This window comes from Haemaphysalis longicornis, unplaced genomic scaffold (genome assembly GCF_048455015.1).
Source record: "Haemaphysalis longicornis isolate Haplotype H1 unplaced genomic scaffold, Haemaphysalis longicornis Haplotype H1 scaffold_8, whole genome shotgun sequence".
NCBI classification, from domain to species: domain Eukaryota; kingdom Metazoa; phylum Arthropoda; class Arachnida; order Ixodida; family Ixodidae; genus Haemaphysalis; species Haemaphysalis longicornis.
Window position 1 is genome coordinate 159,396,171 of NW_027526445.1, and position 21,618 is coordinate 159,417,788.

Below are 21,618 nucleotides of genomic sequence, written 5' to 3' on the forward strand. Positions count from 1 at the left end.
TCGGCAGCGTTTTTCGTCGCTGGCCGTCATGGAAGCTCCGGACGTAGGGGGTGACGTCGGATGTAAGGCGGGGACAGTAGAACCTAGCCTTGATTTTTCCAAGTGCGCGAACTGAGCCGACATGTTCGGAAAATGCGTAGTCATGGCACGCTTCCAAAATTTCGCCACGTAGATGTGCCGGGATGACAAGAAGGTAATTCGTTCTTGCTCCGGGGCTGAAATTTTTCTTCACGAGGACGGAGTTTTTTGAGGCTGAATGCTGGTAAGATTCGTATGAATGCCCTAGGCACGGCGACGTTGCGTCCTTCGAGGTAGTCGATCATGATGCGCAAGTCGGGATCTGCACGCTCCTGGGCGGTTAGGTCGCTCTCCATGACCACTCCCAAGAACGCGCTGTCTTCATAGGATTCTTGTAGGGGTGGGCCGACGGGGGCGCGGGACAGGCAGTCGGCGTCGGAGTGTTTCTTGCCGGATTTGTAGGCGATTGTAACGTAGAATTCCTGCAGGTGCAAGCTCCATCGCCCAAGGCAGCCAGAGGGGTCCTTCAAATTGGCGAACCAAAACAGCGCAGAGTGGTCTGTCACAACCTTAAACGGTCTGCCATACACGAATGTGCGAAATTTTGAAATGGCCCATATGAAAGCCAGGCACTCTTTCTCGGAGACTGTGCACTTTGTCTCCTCCTTCGACAGAGCACAGCTGGCATCGGGAATTACCTTTTCGCAACCGCTTTGATTTTGGACGAGGGCGGCACCCAAACCTATATCACTGGCGTCCGTGTGCATTTCCGTTTAGGCGTTTTCGTCGAAATGAGCGAGGCGGGCTTTGCAGGCGGTTTTGCAGCTCGCAGAATGCTTTTTGTTGATCGTTTTCCCAGCTAACATGCGTGCTATCTTTCGTCAAGCGTGTGAGTGGCTCTTCAAAGCGTGCAAAGTTTGCGACGAGGCGCCGGTGGTATGCGCACAGTCCGAGAAATCTTCGCACGCCCTTCTTGTCTTGCGGTCTTGGGAAGTTCGCAATGGCTGAATTTTTTGCCGGGTCAGGCAGGACTCCCACACCGTTGACGATATGGCCCAAAAACATCAGTTCGTCATACGCAAAACGGCACTTTTCAGGCTTCACCCTGAACCCCCATATACGAATGGCCTCGAGTACTGACTCCAGCCTTGCAAGGTGTTCGTCCGAATTCCGTCGCATACCACAACGTCGTCGAGGTGTACGAGGCAAGTGGGTCACTTCAGGCCAGCTAGCGCAGTGTCCATGAATCTTTGAAACGTTGCTGGCGCCGCGCACAGCCCAAAAGGCATCACCTTGAACTCGTATAGGCCGTCCGGGGTTATAAATGAAGTTTTCTATCGGTCTCTCTCGTCCACCTCAAAGTGCCAGTACCCGGTCTTCAGGTCCATCGATGAGAAGTACTTGGCGTGGCAGAGATGGTCAAGTGCGTCGTCGATTCGTGGCAGGGGGTACACGTCCTTTTTGGTGATTTTGTTGAGTCGCCGGTAGTCAATGCAGAACCTTAATGTGCCGTCTTTTTTCGTTACGAGTACGACTGGCACCGCCCACGGGCTTTTCGATGGCTGTATAATGCCGTCGCTGAGCATGTCGTCGACTTGAGTCCGGATGACTTGCCGCTCATGTGCGGTACGGTGACTGTCGGGTAGGTCGGGCTCCATCTTCGGTTATAATTCGGTGCTTCGCTAGGGGCGTCTGACGTAATTTTGAGTTTGACGAAAAACACTCGTGTAGCGACGCAGCAAATGCAGTAATGTGTCCCGATTTTCTTGGGGCAGCGCCGGGTTCACGTCGAAAGGATGCGGAAGCTTGGAAGCGTCTACGCGTGCGCGTTCAAAGTTGGTGATCACGATCACTTGACTTTCTTCTTGCGTTGCTTCGAGAAACGCAATTGCAGCGCCCTTGTTTAGATGCTAGTACACCTCGGTGAAATATGTGACCAAAACGTGGTACTAACATTGCTTAAAGAGCACAATGCTTCTTGCGACGGAGACACCGCGGTTGAGAAGCAACCTTTGGTCACTCGCTATGATAGTGTCGATAACAGGAGGAGCATCCTCACAGTAGACTGCGATCATAAAGCTTGCACGGGGTGGCAGTGTGACGTGACCATCGGCGATCCTTACAGCAGCACGGTGATCGGGGTTTGGTTGCGGCGTCGTGGAGTGATCGGAGGAAAATGTTATCGACTTGGCTTGTACATCAATTATTGTGCCGTTGTTCGTCAAAAAGTCCATTCCAGAATTACGTCACGGGAGCACTTAGGCCAAATGAAAAACACAGCACGGTACGTGGTGCCGTCTATGGTGACGCGTGATATGCACATGATGTGCACGAGATGGCCTCCTGCTGTGCGTATATGCGGACCGTCCCAACTTGTCGTAACTTTCTTCAGCTTGGACGCGAATGACCCGCTCATTACCGAGTAGTCGGCTCCTGTGTCGATGAGGGCGACTACGTCAAAGCCGTCGATGGACAAGTGGACATTGGACGCCGCCTTCCTCGAGTTCCGGGTGAGTCGGGGCATCGTATCTGGGCTTGTGCGTGTTGGCGATCGGGCACTGTGCGTCGTCGTTGTCGTCGTCCTCTCGGCGGCCGTCTCTGTCATATTGGGTACGCGTCGCGCCGTGTAACTGTCGGCGTGTTCAGAAGTCTCGTCAGGGTCCGAAGTCTCGTCAGGAAGTTTCATCGGGTCGTCGGGATGAGGGCATGTTGTGAATCCCTTTCTTCGGTGCGCTCTTGCATCGTTGGAGATTTTTCTTTTTTCGGCCGTTGTGCAACCTCACCTCCAGCTGCGTGGGCTGGGGTGACCTTCCACGTCCAAAGTCAGCATTGCTAAGGCGGTTCGGCGACTCGTATGGGTAGGGCGACGGCGAACGATTGAAATGGGCTGGGCCACGGCTGGTTTAAGATAGGTAGTCGTCGATCTCACGTGGTCGTTGGCCAGGGAGAGGGCGAGGTGCGGCGACGTAGAAACCACGCAGTCCGAGTCTCCTGTATGGGCAGCGACGGTAGATGTGGTCGGCCTCTCCGCTGTGGTAGCACAGAGGAAGATTATCGGGAGTTCGTCATACGTCTGTCTTCCTCGGCGTCTGGTTTCAAACTACAGGGGGTCGGGCGGGCGACAGTGGGCGGCGGTACTGCGGGGCCTCTTGACGACGTGTTGGAGCAGGGCGGGGTCGACGAACAGCTGTGGAGTATGTCATAGCTTGTGGCACGCGGGGTGCTTCAGGTGGCGTAGACGTTTCTAACGCTTGCTAGGGCTGCGGCAGTGTGGGGAGAAGTTTCCGCAGCTCCTCTCTCACATGCTAAGCACTCCTGTGTATATAGTTGCCTGGCTGCAGTTAAGCGTCACCTGTTACAAAATCCTGTTACTGTTACTGTTACTGCACCTGTTACTGCACGCTCAAAGTCGTTGTGGCAAGATATACATGACTCAGTCGCATCGGGACCGCAGGTGACGTCACATGCTAAGCACTCCTGCGTATAAGTTCCAAGACTGCAGTTAGGCGTTTCCTGTTACAAAATCTTCATCGCAAGCTGAAAACCGGTGTGGCTAGGTATACATGCCTCAGTCGCATTGTGACTGCAGGTGACGTCACATGCTAAGCACTCCTTCGTATGTAGTTCTATGGCTGCAGTTAAGCGTCCCCTGTTACAAAATTTTCATCGCATCGTGAAAGTCGTTGTGGCTGGGTATACATGCCTCAGTCGTATCGACTGCAGGTGACGTCACATGCTAAGCACTCCTGCGTATATGGTTACATGCCTGCAGTGGCGTACGCATATTTTTGTTCAGACTACCTGCCCCCAATCTAAAATGGGAGAGAAAATTAAAAAAAAAGTAAACAAACAACAAAAATATGAACAAAAGCATAGATAAGGAATCAATTTTAAATTAGAAGTAACTTTAAGACCCCGGACGGAATACTACAAGGCCCTTCCCATTGTTTGTTTTTGTCTGGCTCTTTTAAGAGGTATTGCGAAATCCCCTATCATGGTGGTAAGATCCTTCATCTACATGAACTAAAAGAGAACCACGAAGGCTTCATGAAGGCTGAAGAGGTGAGACCACTAACCCTGGGGATTGATTCTTCAGACAAGGGTGAATGCAAGATGAGAAAACAAAAGAAAGGTTTTAATCAGCAATCCCTATTCGATGAAACGCGTTGTCCGATACACTGCCCACCCAAAGTCTACAGTCTTAAAATTTCAGACCCACATGCATACGCCAGTTCAAGCCTGTGCCTAACCTCCCTGTGTGCACACTCCCCCTAAGTGAAAACTACTTTTTAGGCGTGGAGCTATCGAAGCTCGATGCACATCGGTTCCTGGGAGCGCTCAAAACTCGGCGCAGCAAAGTGGAGAGGGGCAACATGCTCGGACAAGAAATGCTAGGGGAAGTGGAAAGGATACAAGGAACCGAGGAGCAGCCGTTGGGAGTGCGCATTGAAGAGATAATAAAGATATTTTATATTATGAGATATTGCCCCGAACCATCTATGTGTTTGTTTGTTTATCTATTTTTACTGCCCGGCCACGCCCGGCCCTGTGATCTGTGTCAAGCAAAGCGCGTCTTGCATTCTTCATTTTTGTGCCGCACGGGCTATCTCATTCAGATAAGCAGATTGTTTCGTCTTAACGTCACTAGCCCAGAATACTCTTCTCTGATCTACAATGTTCTGGATGTAAATAGACGGTTCCAGAAACACTCGCGCCGAAAGATAAAAGCCTGCACAGCAGACACCATGGCATTTCCGATCGTCGACGCTCGCCCACACACGTCACTTTGTTGACTGCTGCTTCGCCGCCTGTGTATTCTTTGAGCTGTTAAGGGAGCACAAGTTCGCTCTAATAAACGTGTTTTCCTTCAAGACAACTGCGTCGTCTCTGGCTTCGTGACATCTGGTGAGGGTGTGGGGTACGCACCCTTTATGACGACCTCTGGAAGCCGCCAGCCCAGTCCAATTAGAGCCAGCCTCCGACTGCAAGGATTGCCGCCGAGTTCGTCCTCCTGCCAGAACGACCCAAGACAACGACTGCTGCAACCACCACCATGGTGCAAGAACTAACGTCGCGAATCCTGCTGCAGCAGCCCTGGGAACCGCCAACATTCTGAGGAGCCCCCGCTGAAGACCCAGAGGAATGGTTGGAGAAGCTGGAGCGCGTGCGTTTCTTTAACAGGTGGGACGATGAAGAAACCTTCAGGCATGTTTTCTTTTACTTGGAGGATGCAGCTCGAACTTGGTTCGAAAACCACGAGAGTGCCTTGACCGACTGGACGCAATTAAAAAGTGTGTTCCTTAAGACCTTCACGGCCGTGGTGAGAAAAGAACGAGCTGCGCGTTTACTGGAAACTCGAAAGCAACACCCGAACGAAGGAGTTGTAATCTTCGTTGAGGAAAGGAAGCGAATATTTCGTCGCGCGGACCCGGATATGACGGAAGAAGAGAAACTGATGTTTCTGATGGAGAAGTAAAGCAAGAACGTTTTGCTTGCCTTGTCCGCAACTCCCCCCCCCAAATCTGTGGCCTAATTCGCGTCCAAAGCGGCCGCCACGGTGAAGACGTCGGAAATTCGCACGAGGCAGTACGACCGTTACATCAATGTGCTAGTTGCGGACACGATCGATGCTGGGGCTCTTAGCTCTGACACACTACGTGAGACAATCCGCGCTGTCGTCAGGGAAGAACTGCGGAAACTCTTCTCAACAACGCCGCAACCCAAAGTCACCTCTATGAGCGACGTGATCCGGGAGGAAATTCAACTCGCTTTGGGGACTTTACGCCTTCCGAAGTACCACGTGAGCCTCAAGCTATGACCTACTCCGCGGCTGTTCGACGACCCCGCCCTGCTGCAACCCGTCATCAAGAAGTTCCGCCGTACCGCCGTCCACTGTCGCCCGCCCGACCCGCTGCAGGCCAAAACCAGGCGCCGAGGACGACGGACGTATGGCGAACCGCCGATAATCGTCCGCTGTGCTACCACTGCGGAGAGGCAGATTACATCTATCCTCGCTGTCCGTACAGGAGACTCGGACTGCGTGGTTTTTCCGTCGACGCCCCACGCCCCCGACCCGGCCAGCGCCCTGCCGACATCGAAGAATACCTGTCCAACACCAACCGAGGACCAGCCCGATTCAACCGTTCACCGTCGCCCTACCCGTACCAGTCGCCAAACCACCGCAGCACTGCTGGCTTCTCATGTGCAAGCTCCCCCAGCCCACGCGAGGGAAACTAAAAGCAGCAACTTCTGGAGGTAAAGTTGTACGACCGCGGAAAAATGAAAACCCTCCAACAACGCAACCACTCGCGGAAGACGATGATTCCCGACTTGCCCTCAGCCCGACGACCCGGTCTAACCCGGACGTGACTCTCGAACACGACGACAACCACACGGTGCGACGCATACCCGACTTGACCGAACCTTCCGCTGAGAAGACGACGACCATGGCAAAGTGTCCGACCGTCAACACGCACAAGCCGAGATACGACACCACGACGCACCCGGAACTCGAAGAAAGCAGCGTCCGACGTTGAACTGTCCATCGACGGCTTTGAAGTAGTCGCCCTCATAGATAAGGGAGCCGACTACTCAGTCATGAGCGGACCATGTGCATCTAAGCTGAAGAAAGTTATGACCAGATGGGACGGCCCGCACATTCGCACAGCAGGGAGGCCACCTCGTGACGTAAAGTGGAACGTGGACATCGTGCGTCACCATAGACGGCACAACGTACCCTGCGGCATTCGTCATTTTGCCTAACTGCTTCCTGACCTAATTCTCGGAATGGACTTTTTGACGGACAACGGTGCAATATTTGATCTAGAGGCCAAGTCTATAACATTTTCCTCCGATCAATGCATGATGCCGGAACCTAACCCCAAAAAACCATGCTGCTGTAAGGATTGCCGACGATTATGTCACCCTGCCATCGAGAGCAAGCTTGATGATCAGCGTCTACTGTTAAGATGCGGTTCCTGACGTCGACGCTATCTTAGACGGGGACCAAAGGTTGCTCCTCGACTGCGGTGTCTCCGTCGCAAGAGGCATTGTGCGCTTTAAGCAACGCCAATCCCAAGTTTTGCTAACTAATTTCGGCGGGGAATACCAGCATTTAGTAGGGGCCCTGCAATTGCGTTCCTCGAAGAAATGCAAGAAGCATGTAACGTTATCGCGGTTGCCGACTTTGAATGCGTACCAGAAGACACCTTCAAGCTTCCGAATCACTTCGACCTGAATCCGGCGTTACCGCAAGAATAACGAAAAAATGATTGGATTTGCTCGTCGCTACAGCGAGTGTTTTTCGTCGAACTCAAAACTATGTCAGACACCTCTAGCGAAGAACCGAATAATAACCGAGGATGGAGCCCGACCTACTCGATGGTCACTGTACCGCATCTCTTCACACGAGCGGGAAACCATCCGGACCCAGGTCGACGACATGCTCAGCGACGACATTATACAGCCATTGAAAAGCCATTTGGCTGCGCCGGTCGTACTGGTGAAGAAATATTACGCCCACCTCCCCTCGTGGGAACCCTGGTGTGATGCAACGCATCTCTTGGGGGGTTCCATTGGCGTTTTCCGTCGTATTGATTACGCTTATAGCAGGGATTCGCACGCGAAGGGGAGGTGGGCGGACGACCTTCGACTGAGATCGGCGGAGCGCGGCATGCCGCTTTATATTCACAGCGCCTGAAGGAGAGGAGAGCGCGGACAGAGAGAGTACTGCACATGCGGAGCGCCGAGCGAAGCGCCGCCCACCGGTGCCTAGCAACGGAGTGAGAGCGCGCTGCGCCAACCCGCAGCTGTTCGGGAGAGAGTGTTTGCTATCGGAGACAGGAGAGGAGGAGAGGGGCAGCTGTGCGGACAACGCCGGACAGACGCAGGAAGGACAGAGGGGCGAGCATGAGATGCGTTGCATCTAAAAAGACGGCACATTAAGGTTTTGCGTTGACTACCGGCGACTAAACAAAATCACCAAAAAGGACTTCTACCCCCTTGCCACGAATCCACGACGCCCTCGACGACCTCTGCCATGCGAAGTACTTCTCATCGATGGATCTGAAGACCGGCTACTGGAAAATTGAGGTGGACAACAGAGACCGAGAGAAGACCGCATTTATAACCTCGGACAGCCTATACGATTTCAAGGTGATGCCGTTTGGGCTGTGCACGGCGCCAGCAACGTTTCGAAGAGTCATGGACACTGTGCTAGCTGGCCTCAAGTGGCACACCTGCCTTGTATACCTCAACGATGTTGTGGTATTCGCCCGGACTATCGACGAACACCTTGCAAGGTTGGAGTCTGTACTCGAGGCCATTCCTACAACGGGGTTAACGCTGAAGCCTGAAAAGTGCCGTTTCGCGTACGAGGAGCTCACGTTTCTAGGCCACGTCGTCAACGCCGCGGGAGTCTTACCTGACCCGGCAAAAACTTCAGCCATTGCCAACTTCCCAAGGCCGGAAGACTAGAAGGGCGTGCGAAGATTTCTCGGACTGTGCGCATACTACCAGCGATTCGTCGCAAACTTCGCCCGCATTGCAGAGCCACTCACACGTTTGACGAAAGATAGCACCCCTTTTAGCTGGGAAAACGACCAAGAAAAAGCAATCTGCAAGCTCCAAAAACGCCTGCAAAGCCCGCCCGTACTCGCATCATTTCGACGAAAACGCCGAAATATAAATGCACACTGACTCCAGTGATATTTGCTTGGGTGCCGTCGACGTCCAAAAACCAAGCGATTGCGAAAAAGTAATCGCCTTTGCCAGCCGTGGTCTGTCGAAGGAGGAGAAAAACTACTCAGCGTCTGAAAAAGAGTGCCTCGCTTATATATGGGCGATTTCAAGATTTCGCCCATAAGTGTATGGTTGACCATTCAAGGTTGTGACAGACCACCATGCGCTGTATTGGCTCGCTAATTCGAAAGACCCTTCAGGCCGTCTTGGGCGGTGGAGCTGGTGCCTGCAAGAGTTGGACGTTACAATCGTCTATAAATCTGGCACGAAACCCTCCGACGCCGACTCCCTGTCCCGCGTTCCCTTCGAACGACCAGCACAAGACTCTGATGAAGACAGCGCGTTCTTCGGAGTCGTGGCGGAGAGCGACCTAGCCGCCCAGCAGCATGCCGACCCCGACTTACGCGTCATAATCCACTACTTCTAAGGATGCAACGTCGCCGTGCCTAGGACCTTCAAACGCAGCCTACTAGCATTCAGCCTGAAAAACTCTGTACTCGTGAAGAAGAATTTCAGCCCGGGAAGGAGAACGAATTATCTTCTTGTCATACCCGCAGACCTTCGTGACGAAATCTTCGAAGCGTGCCATGACGACCATTCTTCCAGACATCTCGGCACAGCCCGCACAATCGGAAAAATCACGGCGAAGTACTAGTGTCCCCGACTTACATCCGACATCACCCACTACGTGCGGAGCTGCCGTGATTGCCAGCGGCGAAAAACGCCACCGACGAGACCCGCCGGACTTCTGCAGCCGATCGCCGTCCCATCGAGGCCCTTCAAAGAGATTGGAATGGATCTTCTGGGCCCGTTCCCTACATCCCGATCCGAGAACAAGTGGATTGTCGTAGCGAAAGACTACATGATACGCTACGCAGAAACCACCGCTATTCCGAGGGGGACTGCACACAAAGTCGCAAAGTTCTTCATAGGCCAAGGGATGCTGCGACATGGAGCCCCCGAAGTTCTAATTACGGAGTGCGGTACGGCCTTTACTGCCGAGCCGATGCAAGGAATCTTACGCTACAGCAACACGGATCACCGAAGAACAATGGCCTACCACCCACAAATGAACTGATTAACGGAACGTTTGAACAAGACGATTGCGGATATGCTGTCCATTTACGTCGATGTTGAACATAAGACCTAGGACGAAGTGTTCTCGTATGTCACGCTTGCGTACAACACGGCTATCCAGGAGACTAAGCAGATGACGCCGTTCGAGCTTGTCTACGGAAAACGGCCGGCTGCGGAGCTTGACACCATGCTTCCGCATGTAGAAGACGACGACCTCAACCACGACGTCCAAGGACACCTTCAGCGCGCGGAAGAGGCCCACCAGCTCGCTCGAGTGCGTACAACGGACCAGCAGCTGGTGGATGCCGGGTGCTACAACCTCCGACGCCGAGACGCTGAGTACCACCCAGGGTATCGTGTTTGGGTTTGGACTCCCCTCCGACGACGTGGACTGAGTGAGAAGCTTCTGCGACGCTATTTCGGACCCTACCACATTCTACGACGTGTCGGCCAACTTACCTACGACGTGATTCCCGATGGTGATTCTGCAACATCAAGACGACGCACGCGGCCCGAAGTCGTTCACGTGGTTCGCTTTAATCATTACTATGCAAGATGACGGACTGTTTTGTTGTTTGTTCGGACGGTTTTTTGTTTCAGCATCCGGTCGGTGCACTCTTAGAGGGGGGGGGGGTAATGCCGCGAACCGTGTATGCGTTTGTTTGTTTATTTATTGTTTGTTTTTACTGCCCTGCCACGCCCGGCCCTGTGATCTGTGTAATGCGAAGCGCGTCTTGCATTCTTTATTTTTATGCCGCACGGGCGATCTTATTCAGATAAGCAGACTGTTCCGTCTTAACGTCACTAGCCCAGAATAATCTTCTGTGATCTACAATGTTCTGCATGTAAATCGACGGTTCCAGAAACACTCGCGCCGAAAGATAAAAGCCTGCACAGCAGACGCCACAATATTTTCGATCGTCGACGCTCGCCCGCACACGTCACTTTGTTGACTGCTGCTTCGCCGCCTGTGTATTCTTTGAGTTGTTAGGGGAGGAGAAGTTCGCGCCAATAAACGTGTCACCGTCAAGACAACTTCGTCGTCTCTGGCTTCGTGACAATATTGATATTCTTAATATATCTGCATAACAAAAGATATGCGTGTTAAAGATGTCTTGGTTGGAAAGCGCGCATCGGGAATCGGTCTAAGCTTCCACGTGCAGGTGTTCTACTCGAGAGCAACGGCGTGCGCTCGACAGACCCAGAAAATCCTAGTTAAAGCTAGCGAAGACCATCAGATCCGCTCAGACTTGGCATCTCAATTGCGAAAGCGGCGAAATTTTTTTGATAAGCATGACAACACTTACCAAATTCGGGTATCCAGGGTAAAGTGGCTGTGAATACAAAAATCCCGGCGGAAGAACTTCGCATCCGGCGTCTTCGTTGAAGTTACCCAGTGAAGTGATGGCGATGACAATGTCCGCCACGTTGTTGCTGCAACAGAAAACAGAAGCTTGCCTTTCGTGCCCCATGCCGCAATTTTGTGTCAGCAGAATAATCAGTTTTCTTACAGTGTAAAATATTTGATTGCGAAAACATGATTTGTGTCGTGTATGTGAAAGGCAAACAGCTTTTCTCATTTTCCGAAGTTAACGGGCAAGATATTTGTTCAAACCACAGATAAGCTTGTTGCCTCCTCGTAAGTCCGTGTTCGAGGTATATTTGACAATAAACTGCTGAAGGTACCATAGCAAGCTATGTTATCAGCAATGACTTCTATATCCACTGTGACAAAACTATTAATGCGCAGCTATCTGACCCCCCTCTCCAGATCCACCCGCGTTAGACCCTGTATTTGCACCAAAATGCATAATTAGGGGAGTCAACAAATTTAATCGTTACAATAGAGTGTATGGAGATCATTGGTAGAACGTTATTTCTAAACAGCCTGAATTGTGAAAAGAGAAGAAATATTTTTTAAAAATAAACTGACGAAATCAAATTTAAGTATGTTACACATCGCCAGGGAAACGAAGAAAAAATAAGAGAAGCTGCGAAAGAACGAGGGAAGCAGAAATTGTAACTGAAAAATCGTGTAAAGGGAACAACCATTTAAGTCCTCCATTTTTAAAGTTTTCATAATGTGCTGAATTTAAAACAGCGCAAATTAAGTCAGAAAGCAACAAAATAGACAAAAGACACAACTAAAACTTACAAAAATGAACGAATGTAATCAAGAGTGCCCATATTATGCACCGCCGTCACTAAACACAGAGAAACAAAGGCACGGAAAGGCTACGAAAATACGAATAAAACACTTGCAAAAAGAGACTAACCCTGTAAACTCCCTGTATTTGCAGAAATGTGCATAAAGTGCAACATTAACGCATTCACTCGTTCTAATAGCATATATGAGATATTTTGTAGTACAAAAAATTGGTAGCTGCCGAACGCACTTGTTCCCCTTGTCGTTTTTCTTTTTTTACTGTACTTGACTGCCCATTGTTCGCTCTAGTCATGACGAAGGACGATACTATGAAGGCAATTGATGATCTCCGTCGCGACATTCGAGCGTATCTCCGTGCTGTAAAGGACGGATTGACTGAGATGAATAAGCTAAGAGAGATGATAGAAAATGTTTTGAAAGAAAACCAGGAACTGAAGGCTGAAAATTCCAAGTTGTTCCGTGGAATTGAGGATCTGGAGCAGTACCAGCGGCTGAATCACTTGGAAATAAATAGCGTCCCCCTCGACGGGGAACCCATCACCGTGCTAAAAAAAATTTCTGGCACTCGCGAAGGTAGAATTAACGGATGCTGACATCGATGTATGCCATAGAGAGCCCACTGCACGGCATGATCAGTCAAATATCATCGTCCGCTTCGTCCAGCGGACAAAAAGGAATGATGTACTCGCAAAGGCTAGAAAGCTGAGAATGACTGCCACGGACCTTGGTTTCGAGTCATCTTTCCCTGTCTACGTTAACGAGCAATTAACGAGACAGAGCAAACAGCTTCTTGGTGCTGCGGTTCAGAAGAAAAAATAGGTGAATTGGAAATTTGCGTGGACCGCTGGAGGGAAGGTGTACGTGCGGAGAGACGAACAGGCTCCCGCCTTGCGTATTGCTAGCATGGCAGACCTGGACAAGATGACCTCGGTGCCGGGGTAAAAGGTGTTCGTTGACATGACTTGGCGATTACAGTGTTCAGTCACAAATGCAAGTTTCTGAAGCAAGTAAATATCATGATGTATGTGCTCTAAATAATTTGTTTAAGGGTCGGCCTAAGCAATTTTCTGTGTTTCATTTAAACGCGCGGAGCCTCAGGAACAAACAAGATGAATTGTGTAGTCTATTCCAATCCATTTCCTACACTTTTGATGTCTTGCTTTTTACGGAGACATGGGTGGGTGATAAAAAAGCCCCCAATTTCTCCAATTGTGTATATAACGGGCTGACGCGTTCACATGGCAGGGGTGGGGGCGTTGCCATTTATGTTCAGCAAATAACACCTCATGAAGTAGTAGCAGAATTTTTTTTATCAACCCTGACATCGATTGCTTAACTGTGAATATGGGTATCTGTACCGTTGTTGTTATTTATCGCCCACCCGCTGGAAACAAGCATCAGAAGACCTATTTTGCCACCTTTGCAGCAACCGCAGGTCCTTTGTAATTATGGGTGATTTAAACATAAATATGCTGGTAGATGATGCTCCATCACTACAGCTTTAAGGACTTATTAATTCCTTCGCTTGCACAAGCCTTATTACTAAGGCAACACGACTCACTGGGAAAACCGCAACGCTATTGAACTTCTGCATTTCAAATGTGCATCCACCTGATATCGCTGCAGGTCTCTTATCACTTGACATAAGTGATCACTTGCCTATTTTTTGCTTCTTGCCGGTATCACGAAAAAGTGAAAATAAACAGCATGAGCTGACGCGTAGGATTGATGAACACAGTCTGAACCGCTTTCGCTTACTTGTATGCAATACAGATTGGAGGTGCATACTCATTGAAAAAGACCCAAACACTGCGTACAACAAGTTCTATGAAAAGCTTTTTACATGTTATGACTTAGCATTTCCTCTCAAGCGAGGTAAAGCAGGCCTTAGTAAAACACGAAAGCCCTGGATTAGCGCAGATTTGTTGAAAAAAATTAAAGGGAAGAATAAAATGTATCATTCCTTCGCAAAAACCGGCGATAGAAATAAGTTCAACTCATATAAAAAATTTCGGAATCAGTTAAACGCTGAAATAAAAAAAAAGAAAATCAGATATTACGAAAACTTATTCTCTAAAATTAGTGGTGACCCGAAAAAAGTGTGGAATGAGATAAAAAATCTGACTTCAAAAAAGCATAGTAGCCCTACGCTTAATATGGAAACTCCCACTGGAGCGTTGACCGGTGACAGTGCTGCTTAAGCAATGAACACATATTTTGTAAGTAGTGCTAATTACGATGAAACTCCCCTTGTTGATGTCGATGTACAAACACTCTGCTTGACCGAGTTGGCGCTTATGAATTCAGTAGCCCTAACACCTGTCACACCGTCCGAAATTGAAACAAGCATCAACAACATTAGGAATAATGTTCTCGCTGGTATCGACGAGATAAAAGCAATTGCAATTAAATATGTGTCCGACATCATATCTCCAGTTTTAACCGCCACCATAAATAGAACTTCTGAAACTGGAAGTTTCCCCGACCGTCTTAAAATAGCCAGAATATCTCCTGTACATAAAGGCGGCAACGTAAAGGAATTGTCTAACTATCGACCGATTTCTGTCCTACCTGTCTTGTCGAAAGTATTTGAGGGTGCCATAAAAAACAGATTAGAGAATTTTTTCAATAAACATGAGGTAATTAGCAATATGCAGTATGGTTTTCAGAGAGGGAAATCAACAGAACAAGCGCTTCTAAGTATCAAACGTGACATTATACTTAATTTTGAGAATAGACTGTACACTCTAGGACTATTCGTTGACCTACGCAAAGCATTTGATTCTGTATGCCACGATGTTCCCTTGACTAAGTTACAAAAATACAGTGTTCGAGGCGTTGTGCTAAAATTAATTGCAAGCTACTTAGCTAACCGCAACCAATTTGTGAAAGTGAACCAAGCGTCGTCATCAATTTTAGGCATAAAAAATGGTGTACCCCAGGGATCCATACTTGGGCCATTGCTGTTCCTCATATACATAAACGATCTGTGCCATATTCCTGACTCCCCCAAATTGATCATGTATGCCGATGACACCAATATATTTTTTACAGCATCTTCGCTTATCCAACTCCAAAAGATAGTGAATGCTTATTTAAAACAATTATCTCTATGGCTTCACATAAATAAGTCACAGCTGAACGCTAAAAAAAACCAAATACATAATCTTTGCACCTATTAACAAACCATTGGATAAAAACATTGATATTGTCTTTCGTGGAGATAAGCTTGAGCGTGTAAAAACGGAAAAATTCTTAGGCGTGTGGTTCCAGGAAAACTTGAGTCGGAACACTCATGTCGATGAACTATCTGTGCAACTTAGCAAATCGATTGCTTGCTTATACAAATTGTCACGACTTATTCCACTATGGTTAAAGAAAGTTCTGTATTACACATTGTTCTATTCTAAGTTAACTTACTGCACGCTAGCATGGGGCACCACGACCTGTAGAAACTACAGCAAACTAACTATACTTCAGAAAAAGATTTTAAGGCTATTCGAAGGATATACAGGCCCACCTCGACTTCTCCATACCAGCCCACTGTTTAAAAAACATGATATATTGCGAGCAACCCAAGTTTACTATGTCAAGTTATTACATTACACCAGCTGCAACAAATTACACGTTAGCGACACTAGCGCCCTAACTCCGCAATATACTTTCCGTGAACCGCAATTAAAGAGACCACTCACTAGAACTAACTATGGCAAGCAACACGTAAACTACCAAGTTCCTACCCTTCTAAATAAAGTTGGCCACCTCATCGACCTTAGTAATATAAGATCAAAGAAATATAAAATACTACTTATAAAAAATGACATACAATTGTTGTAATGTTTCAGATTGTGTATGTAAACAGCATTCTCGAACTTGTTTTTTGTTTCCAGCTGCTTCACTTTCGGGCAAACTTTGTATCTTGTATCTTTTTTCTGTGTCTTTTGTTGCCTTTTTGTAACATGCTAACATCGCATGTTTTGATTTATTACCAGTTGTACGCTTTTTAGAGACTGTGTTCTTTTTGTTCATGTGTGCGATTCTTGAATAGTGTTTCGGGGTACATCAAAGATGTGTGCTGTGTAACTTTTCCTAATATGTTCTTGTGTAAATGCATAGCTGTGCAAACCTGCCATCGGGGGAAAAGCCTCTGTCAGGCTTCTAGCCTTTTGCTTTTCCCCCGGTCTTTCCGTCATTTCGCCCTGTATGCGGAAAGAAAAATAAACTTTACTTCAACTTCAACTTCAACAACCCGATAAAAAATTATCCGAGACGAAGACAAAAGTTCCTAGAGGTTAACTTAAGTGTCCTTGCGTGCGTTAAAGGCGAGCCTGGCACTTCTCCTTCTGTGCAGCTAAAACCTCATTGCCAGTTTTTCTTCGCGTTTGTTTGTATTTGGGCCAAATTAATAGGCCCAGCAGTTCCCGCATGGTCAGAATCTCCTCTTCTGAGGGCGCAGCCTTGTACAAGCAATATTACGCAGCAGATGAAGCACCAGACTTACTCGACAGCATCTGTGAACATTTTGCTGTACGTCGGCAACGACCTCGCATCACTCTCCGGGTACAAGCCAAGGCCCAAGGCTGTTTGCCGGTCCTTGTGAATCCCTTGGAGTTTTTTCAGTTCCTGCAAGGCATTGCAGCATGTAAATATGGCAGAAACAGCCCACGAAAAGCATCATTCCATTTCTATATGTGTGCAAGTTTTGTCCCCGCGGCGTCTGAAGGGCTGAGCGTCCCGCTCAAGAAAAAATGTGGTTGATTCCTCTATCGTAGGAATGGGTAGAGCACGAAAGTGAAATGTGCAGCGAAATCTGCAGCTGAGCCTTATTTTACGGGTCGGCGGCTGTGTTGCGGGTGTGCTTGGCGAGTCACTTCGGCAAAGGTGTACTGGCGTCATTTTCCTGGCGAATATGATGTCAGTGAAATCTTGGTGTATCCCGGCTAAAACAGTTTCGTGATAAAATATAAAACCCGAAAACGAACAATTCTAAATATAACCTACTCTTTAGTCTTAAACGTAGCTTCCCCTCAAGAAGACCCCTGTGCAGGGGTACACCTTTACAGGCCGCTTGTTTCATTGTACCGGCCTCACTTCCGTGACGGATATGACATCACTCACATGCTTGTGTTCCCCGGAATAAAACAACTTTGCGTCTCTGGTTGCTTGGCTACACAGTTCACTGAAGGATGAGTATTCTGCCATTGTCAGGAAACTCTTTCTTCTCTTAGCCGCCCATCTGTACCGCTTTTCCCCTCCTGCCCCTCTACTACCACAAAAAACGCAATGGAAGTTTGCCTCATTCGATTCAAAATTCCCGCGTTCGCACTTGGGTGCCCTCTCTAGTTCGGTGATGTTTTTGCTGCAAACAGTTTTTATACGTATATTAATTTACTTTAACAAAACATCAAGCCAATGTCTGTTATTAAAGAAACACTGGTGCTAGTAGTATTGTATTTGTTTTTTACCCAATATGCCTAACGCTTTCCTTCCGCTTAACAATGTTGACAGATATAAAAAGGCCCTGAAACAGCTTGTGCCGATACATGGGTGTTCAAATTTTCAGGAAATCAATATCCTTCCTAGTAATCACCTCCCTGAAGAAGTTTGTTAAAGCGAGCAGTAGTAGTGGAGTTATTGCAAATCAAAATATGACATTTTTGCCCGCGCCGCGATTTTCCCTCGTTTCATCAACCTCCTCGCAATACGCGTGCGTGACTGCCCATGGTGCTTCTCTTCTTAGTGTCCTCTACAAGAACATCACGTTGCGGGCGTCGTCTGGTACTGCAATATTCTGCGCCGCAGTATCGCTCGGGGACGCGGTCGTCTGCTTTCTGTGTTCCTTAGAAGAACTTGCTGGTGGGCGAGTTGGTGCATCTTCAACGTAAAGTAAAAACTGCGCAATTTTGGATGGACGTTTTTCTGTGTTTCCTTCCTTTTTTGGCCGTCCAAAATTGCGCAGTTTTTTACTTTACGTTTCGCGTTCCGCTTGGGCTGTTTTTTTATCATTTCGCTCATGAGTCCTGCACCCCGCTCAAGGCTGTCAAGGCTGATCGAAGGAATTGGACGGGACTTTTACGCTTCTACACCACGCCGAAAGTTTACGCCGAAAGAGAACAACCCTGTCACCACGCCGTCACGGCGACGACATGTCTTGGCACATAATGCAGACTAAAATATTTGAGCGAATAACAAAAGACGCATCAAAATTTTCTAAGTGTCATGTGTATGCGTTCAGAAGCGACATCGAGTTGTATACTGCTTAGTTTGTCGCTCGTTGGCGCCAATGTCGAGCTTGGTCATAATGTGGTGACGCCATGCACGAGGGAATACAGGCAGTTGTAGTGTCCTACTTCGTTGTACAGATCGGTTCTAAACATTTACAACCGGAACAAAATGCATCCGAAGGGTTGCACGGTACAGCACAAGGACTTTTTTTGGAGTGAGTCGTGCATCCCGATTATGATGATAGTGATGATGATGATTGCTATTGGTTTCCCCTTTGTAGCGGGGTGATCACATGTCATCTTACCAAAAAGGACTAATATACCCATGTTTTACACTCTCGGTTCAATACAAGTGCTGCTTAGGGCAGGCACATAAAGCTTATTAGTCACAAAATACTTTTTGTTCCTTTTACACGTGGCAGCTGTCCTAGGGAATATTCTCCTCTCTGCTGTTCGTCCACCATTATTCTAATCTTCTTTTCGTCGCCTCGACAATTTTGAAGTTAATTTCCCCTGTGCTACACTTAAATCCTAGGCTTCTGAAAGCCGAATATTTCCCTCATGTAGATTTGGATATATACTCTCACATCCTAACACTATGTACCGTATAGTTTGTTTCTTTCCGCAGACCCCGCATACCCCATCATTTTCATAATACTTCCCCTGAAAGCTCTTAGTTCGCAAGCAACCTGCTCTAGCCTCAAAAAGCAAAGCACTGGCCTTCGAATTATCGTAGGAAGTTTCCTTTATGATGTTCAATTTCTCAGCCGTGTGCGTCTCTAACGAAATTCTTTAATGGTTTCAATACACCTCGCCTCTTTTTTTGGTTACCTTGGCTGGTTTCGTTTTTCCAGTGTTCTTTCCGTATTTCATCGTTAGCCTTCTAGTCTTCCTTAACCACTGCGTGTTCACGCTTTTCAAGTATAGGTACCTAAAAACCTCAACTGCCCAACTTCGTTGATCCATTACTCTCAAGTGCCTACTGTTCTCTGTTCTCTTTTTCACTTCAAGGCATGATAGAAGGTCTGATTTTAAGCAGAGTAGAGAATTCGCAAATGTGAGACCCGGAACCATTATTCCTTTTCCCATTCCTTTCCTACTTCATATTTGTTATACCCCCCCCAGAGCTATATGCTTCATTATAGCTGCGTTTCACTTTCGCTTACCCTTAAGTTGCTCCTCGTGAGTTCTTAAGCAGTTATCCCCTTTGTTTATCGACACTCCCCAATATTTATATTCCTTCACTCGCCTTGCTGGATAGACACTGCATATCCGCCTGGTTATCAGCTAAAAGAACAATGCCGTCTGAGTATAACATTCGCGAAATACGCTTTAGTACTACTTCGCCTTGCAGCATATGGGCTAGGCTGAACCCTACTCGACTTTTAGGTGTGGATGACCTTAGGACCACACAATGTCTGTCCGCGTCCGTGCGCATAGCATTTACAATCGTAAAAAATTTCTCAGGCATCGGTAGGATTCGAGCGTGTGTCTGGTAGACCAGACAGAGTTAGTGTCAGTCGTCTTACCCAGTGGGATACGAAAGTAAGTTAGTACCTGAGAGTCAGACGGCGTACTCCCTCCCCTGTAACGGTGCGGAGTACTTCAGGAGGACCTCCCAATGTCCGTCCCCGTCCATCCGTGCGCACACCACCGTCAAGCAAAATTCGATTTGAGCCGTGAGTTGCCGTTTCGTTTAGGGAATACTCGAGGTGCAACTCACGGCTCAAACAGAATAACGGTCAGGGCACAAATCGGATGTCACTCGTGGCGCAACTTGGATGTCATTTCGAGTCCCCGTGCTCCGCACCCTCGCCATCATTCATGGAGTGGAGATGCTACCATCATTCTTCCAGTTTCTTTACCAACCCTGCCATGTAAAGCATAAACAGTAGTGGGCTCAAAGGGCATCCCTGTTTCAGTCCCCGATGGGTGTTGACCTGCTGGGTGCATGTCTGTCCTTCCCATGTAAGGTGCACTATATTGTCTTTGTAGATTGCTATAAGGAACTGTAGTAACTCGTCATATAATCCCTGGAGTTTCAGCATTCTCCACAGCTGTTCTCTATTTAAGTTGTCATATGCCACTTTAATGTCCAAGAACGTAATTCATAATGGTCTATTCTGCGCTTACGCAATTGCAATGGAATGCGTTATCATGAACAAATTATCATCCAATCTCCTGTCTTGTCTAAATTCATTCTGCAGCACCCCAAGGAATTCATTTTCTTCCAGCCATGCTTGAATTTCTGATTTTATCGCCAGCATTACGAATGTATACACTACTGACGTTACTCTGAGTGGTCTGTATGAATCAATACTGGCTTTGTCTCCTCTGCCTTTATATATTAAATTCATCTTACTTTCTAGCCAGTCCTCTGGTATGTGTCTAGTTTGTATCACCTTACCTATTACCCTCATAAACGATTCCTTACTTTTAGGTCAAAGCAGGTTTATTAGTTGCATCCGTATACGGTACGGGCCCAATGCTGTCCGAGGGGAAACCTTTCACTCTGCTTTTTCCAAACAAGGTTGTACAAACTTATTTCCCTTTCCGAAGTCTTCTGTGGCACTGATGTTATCGGTGCAGGCTTCCCTACCACTATTGCCCTAAACTCCTCGCTAACCACTCGATGAATATGCGCCAACCCGTGCTCTCCTCCTAAATGTTTCCCTTCCACATCACAATAAGAATTTTTTATGGATATCATTTTTTGAATTGAGTATATTAGATGGTTCCAATACTTCTTGGATGCGTTTTTGTCGTGCTTCCGTTTTTGTGCCATCCATTATTCCCTTTTCCGCTTGATCTTTGCTTGCACCATTCTCTGCACTTCTAGTTTTTTGTCCCGGTAGATATCGAACTTTTCCTTTACTACCTCCGGTTTCATACCAGTTCTTTTTTCTTTATGTTCTCTCAACGCCTTTCTTCGCTGGTCAATGGCCTCTTTTATTGCCCTATTCCACCAGCTTCACCGCCTTCTCTTTCGTTTCCATCGGTTTCGTTGTTTGCTTCATCCACCAGATCCTTTATGAACGCAATCATTTCGTCGTGATCCCAATTTTTGTCTGGGTATTTATTGATTTCACCTTTCATTCCATCAGCGATGATGTTTAACTGCTCATTGTTCAAATTAGTTCATCCGATTGTACCTATTTTTAAATTTCTCGTGGTTGCGCCTCAAAAGTGCAAGGTAAGCCGCTTGTGGTCGCTTCCTAAGCCGTCCGTTCCATTTTCATCAATCCTCATTTCCCGCAACCTTTTGTATACTGTCTCGGACACTAAACTATATTCTATGCTGGACTGTCTGTTACCGCTTTTCCACATTATCTGTCCGTAACACTTTCCTTCAATGTTTACTCTTACAAACCGGTTTTCCTGACATAGATCTAG

At 47.8% G+C, this 21,618-nt stretch overlaps 1 protein-coding gene across 1 annotated transcript in view; it reads right to left on the minus strand.

Moving 5' to 3' along the window:
- LOC144150012 (uncharacterized) overlaps window positions 1-16,624 on the minus strand; it is a 43,037-nt gene extending 26,413 nt beyond the window's left edge. Inside the window, exons 1-2 of the mRNA XM_077681787.1 lie at window positions 16,503-16,624; window positions 11,142-11,268 (exon numbers count right to left, since the gene is read on the minus strand). Of these exons, the coding sequence (XP_077537913.1) occupies window positions 11,142-11,268; window positions 16,503-16,522 (147 nt within the window). The 5' untranslated portion in view covers window positions 16,523-16,624. The remainder of the gene's footprint in view (window positions 1-11,141; window positions 11,269-16,502) is intronic.
- Window positions 16,625-21,618: the final 4,994 nt, after the last annotated feature.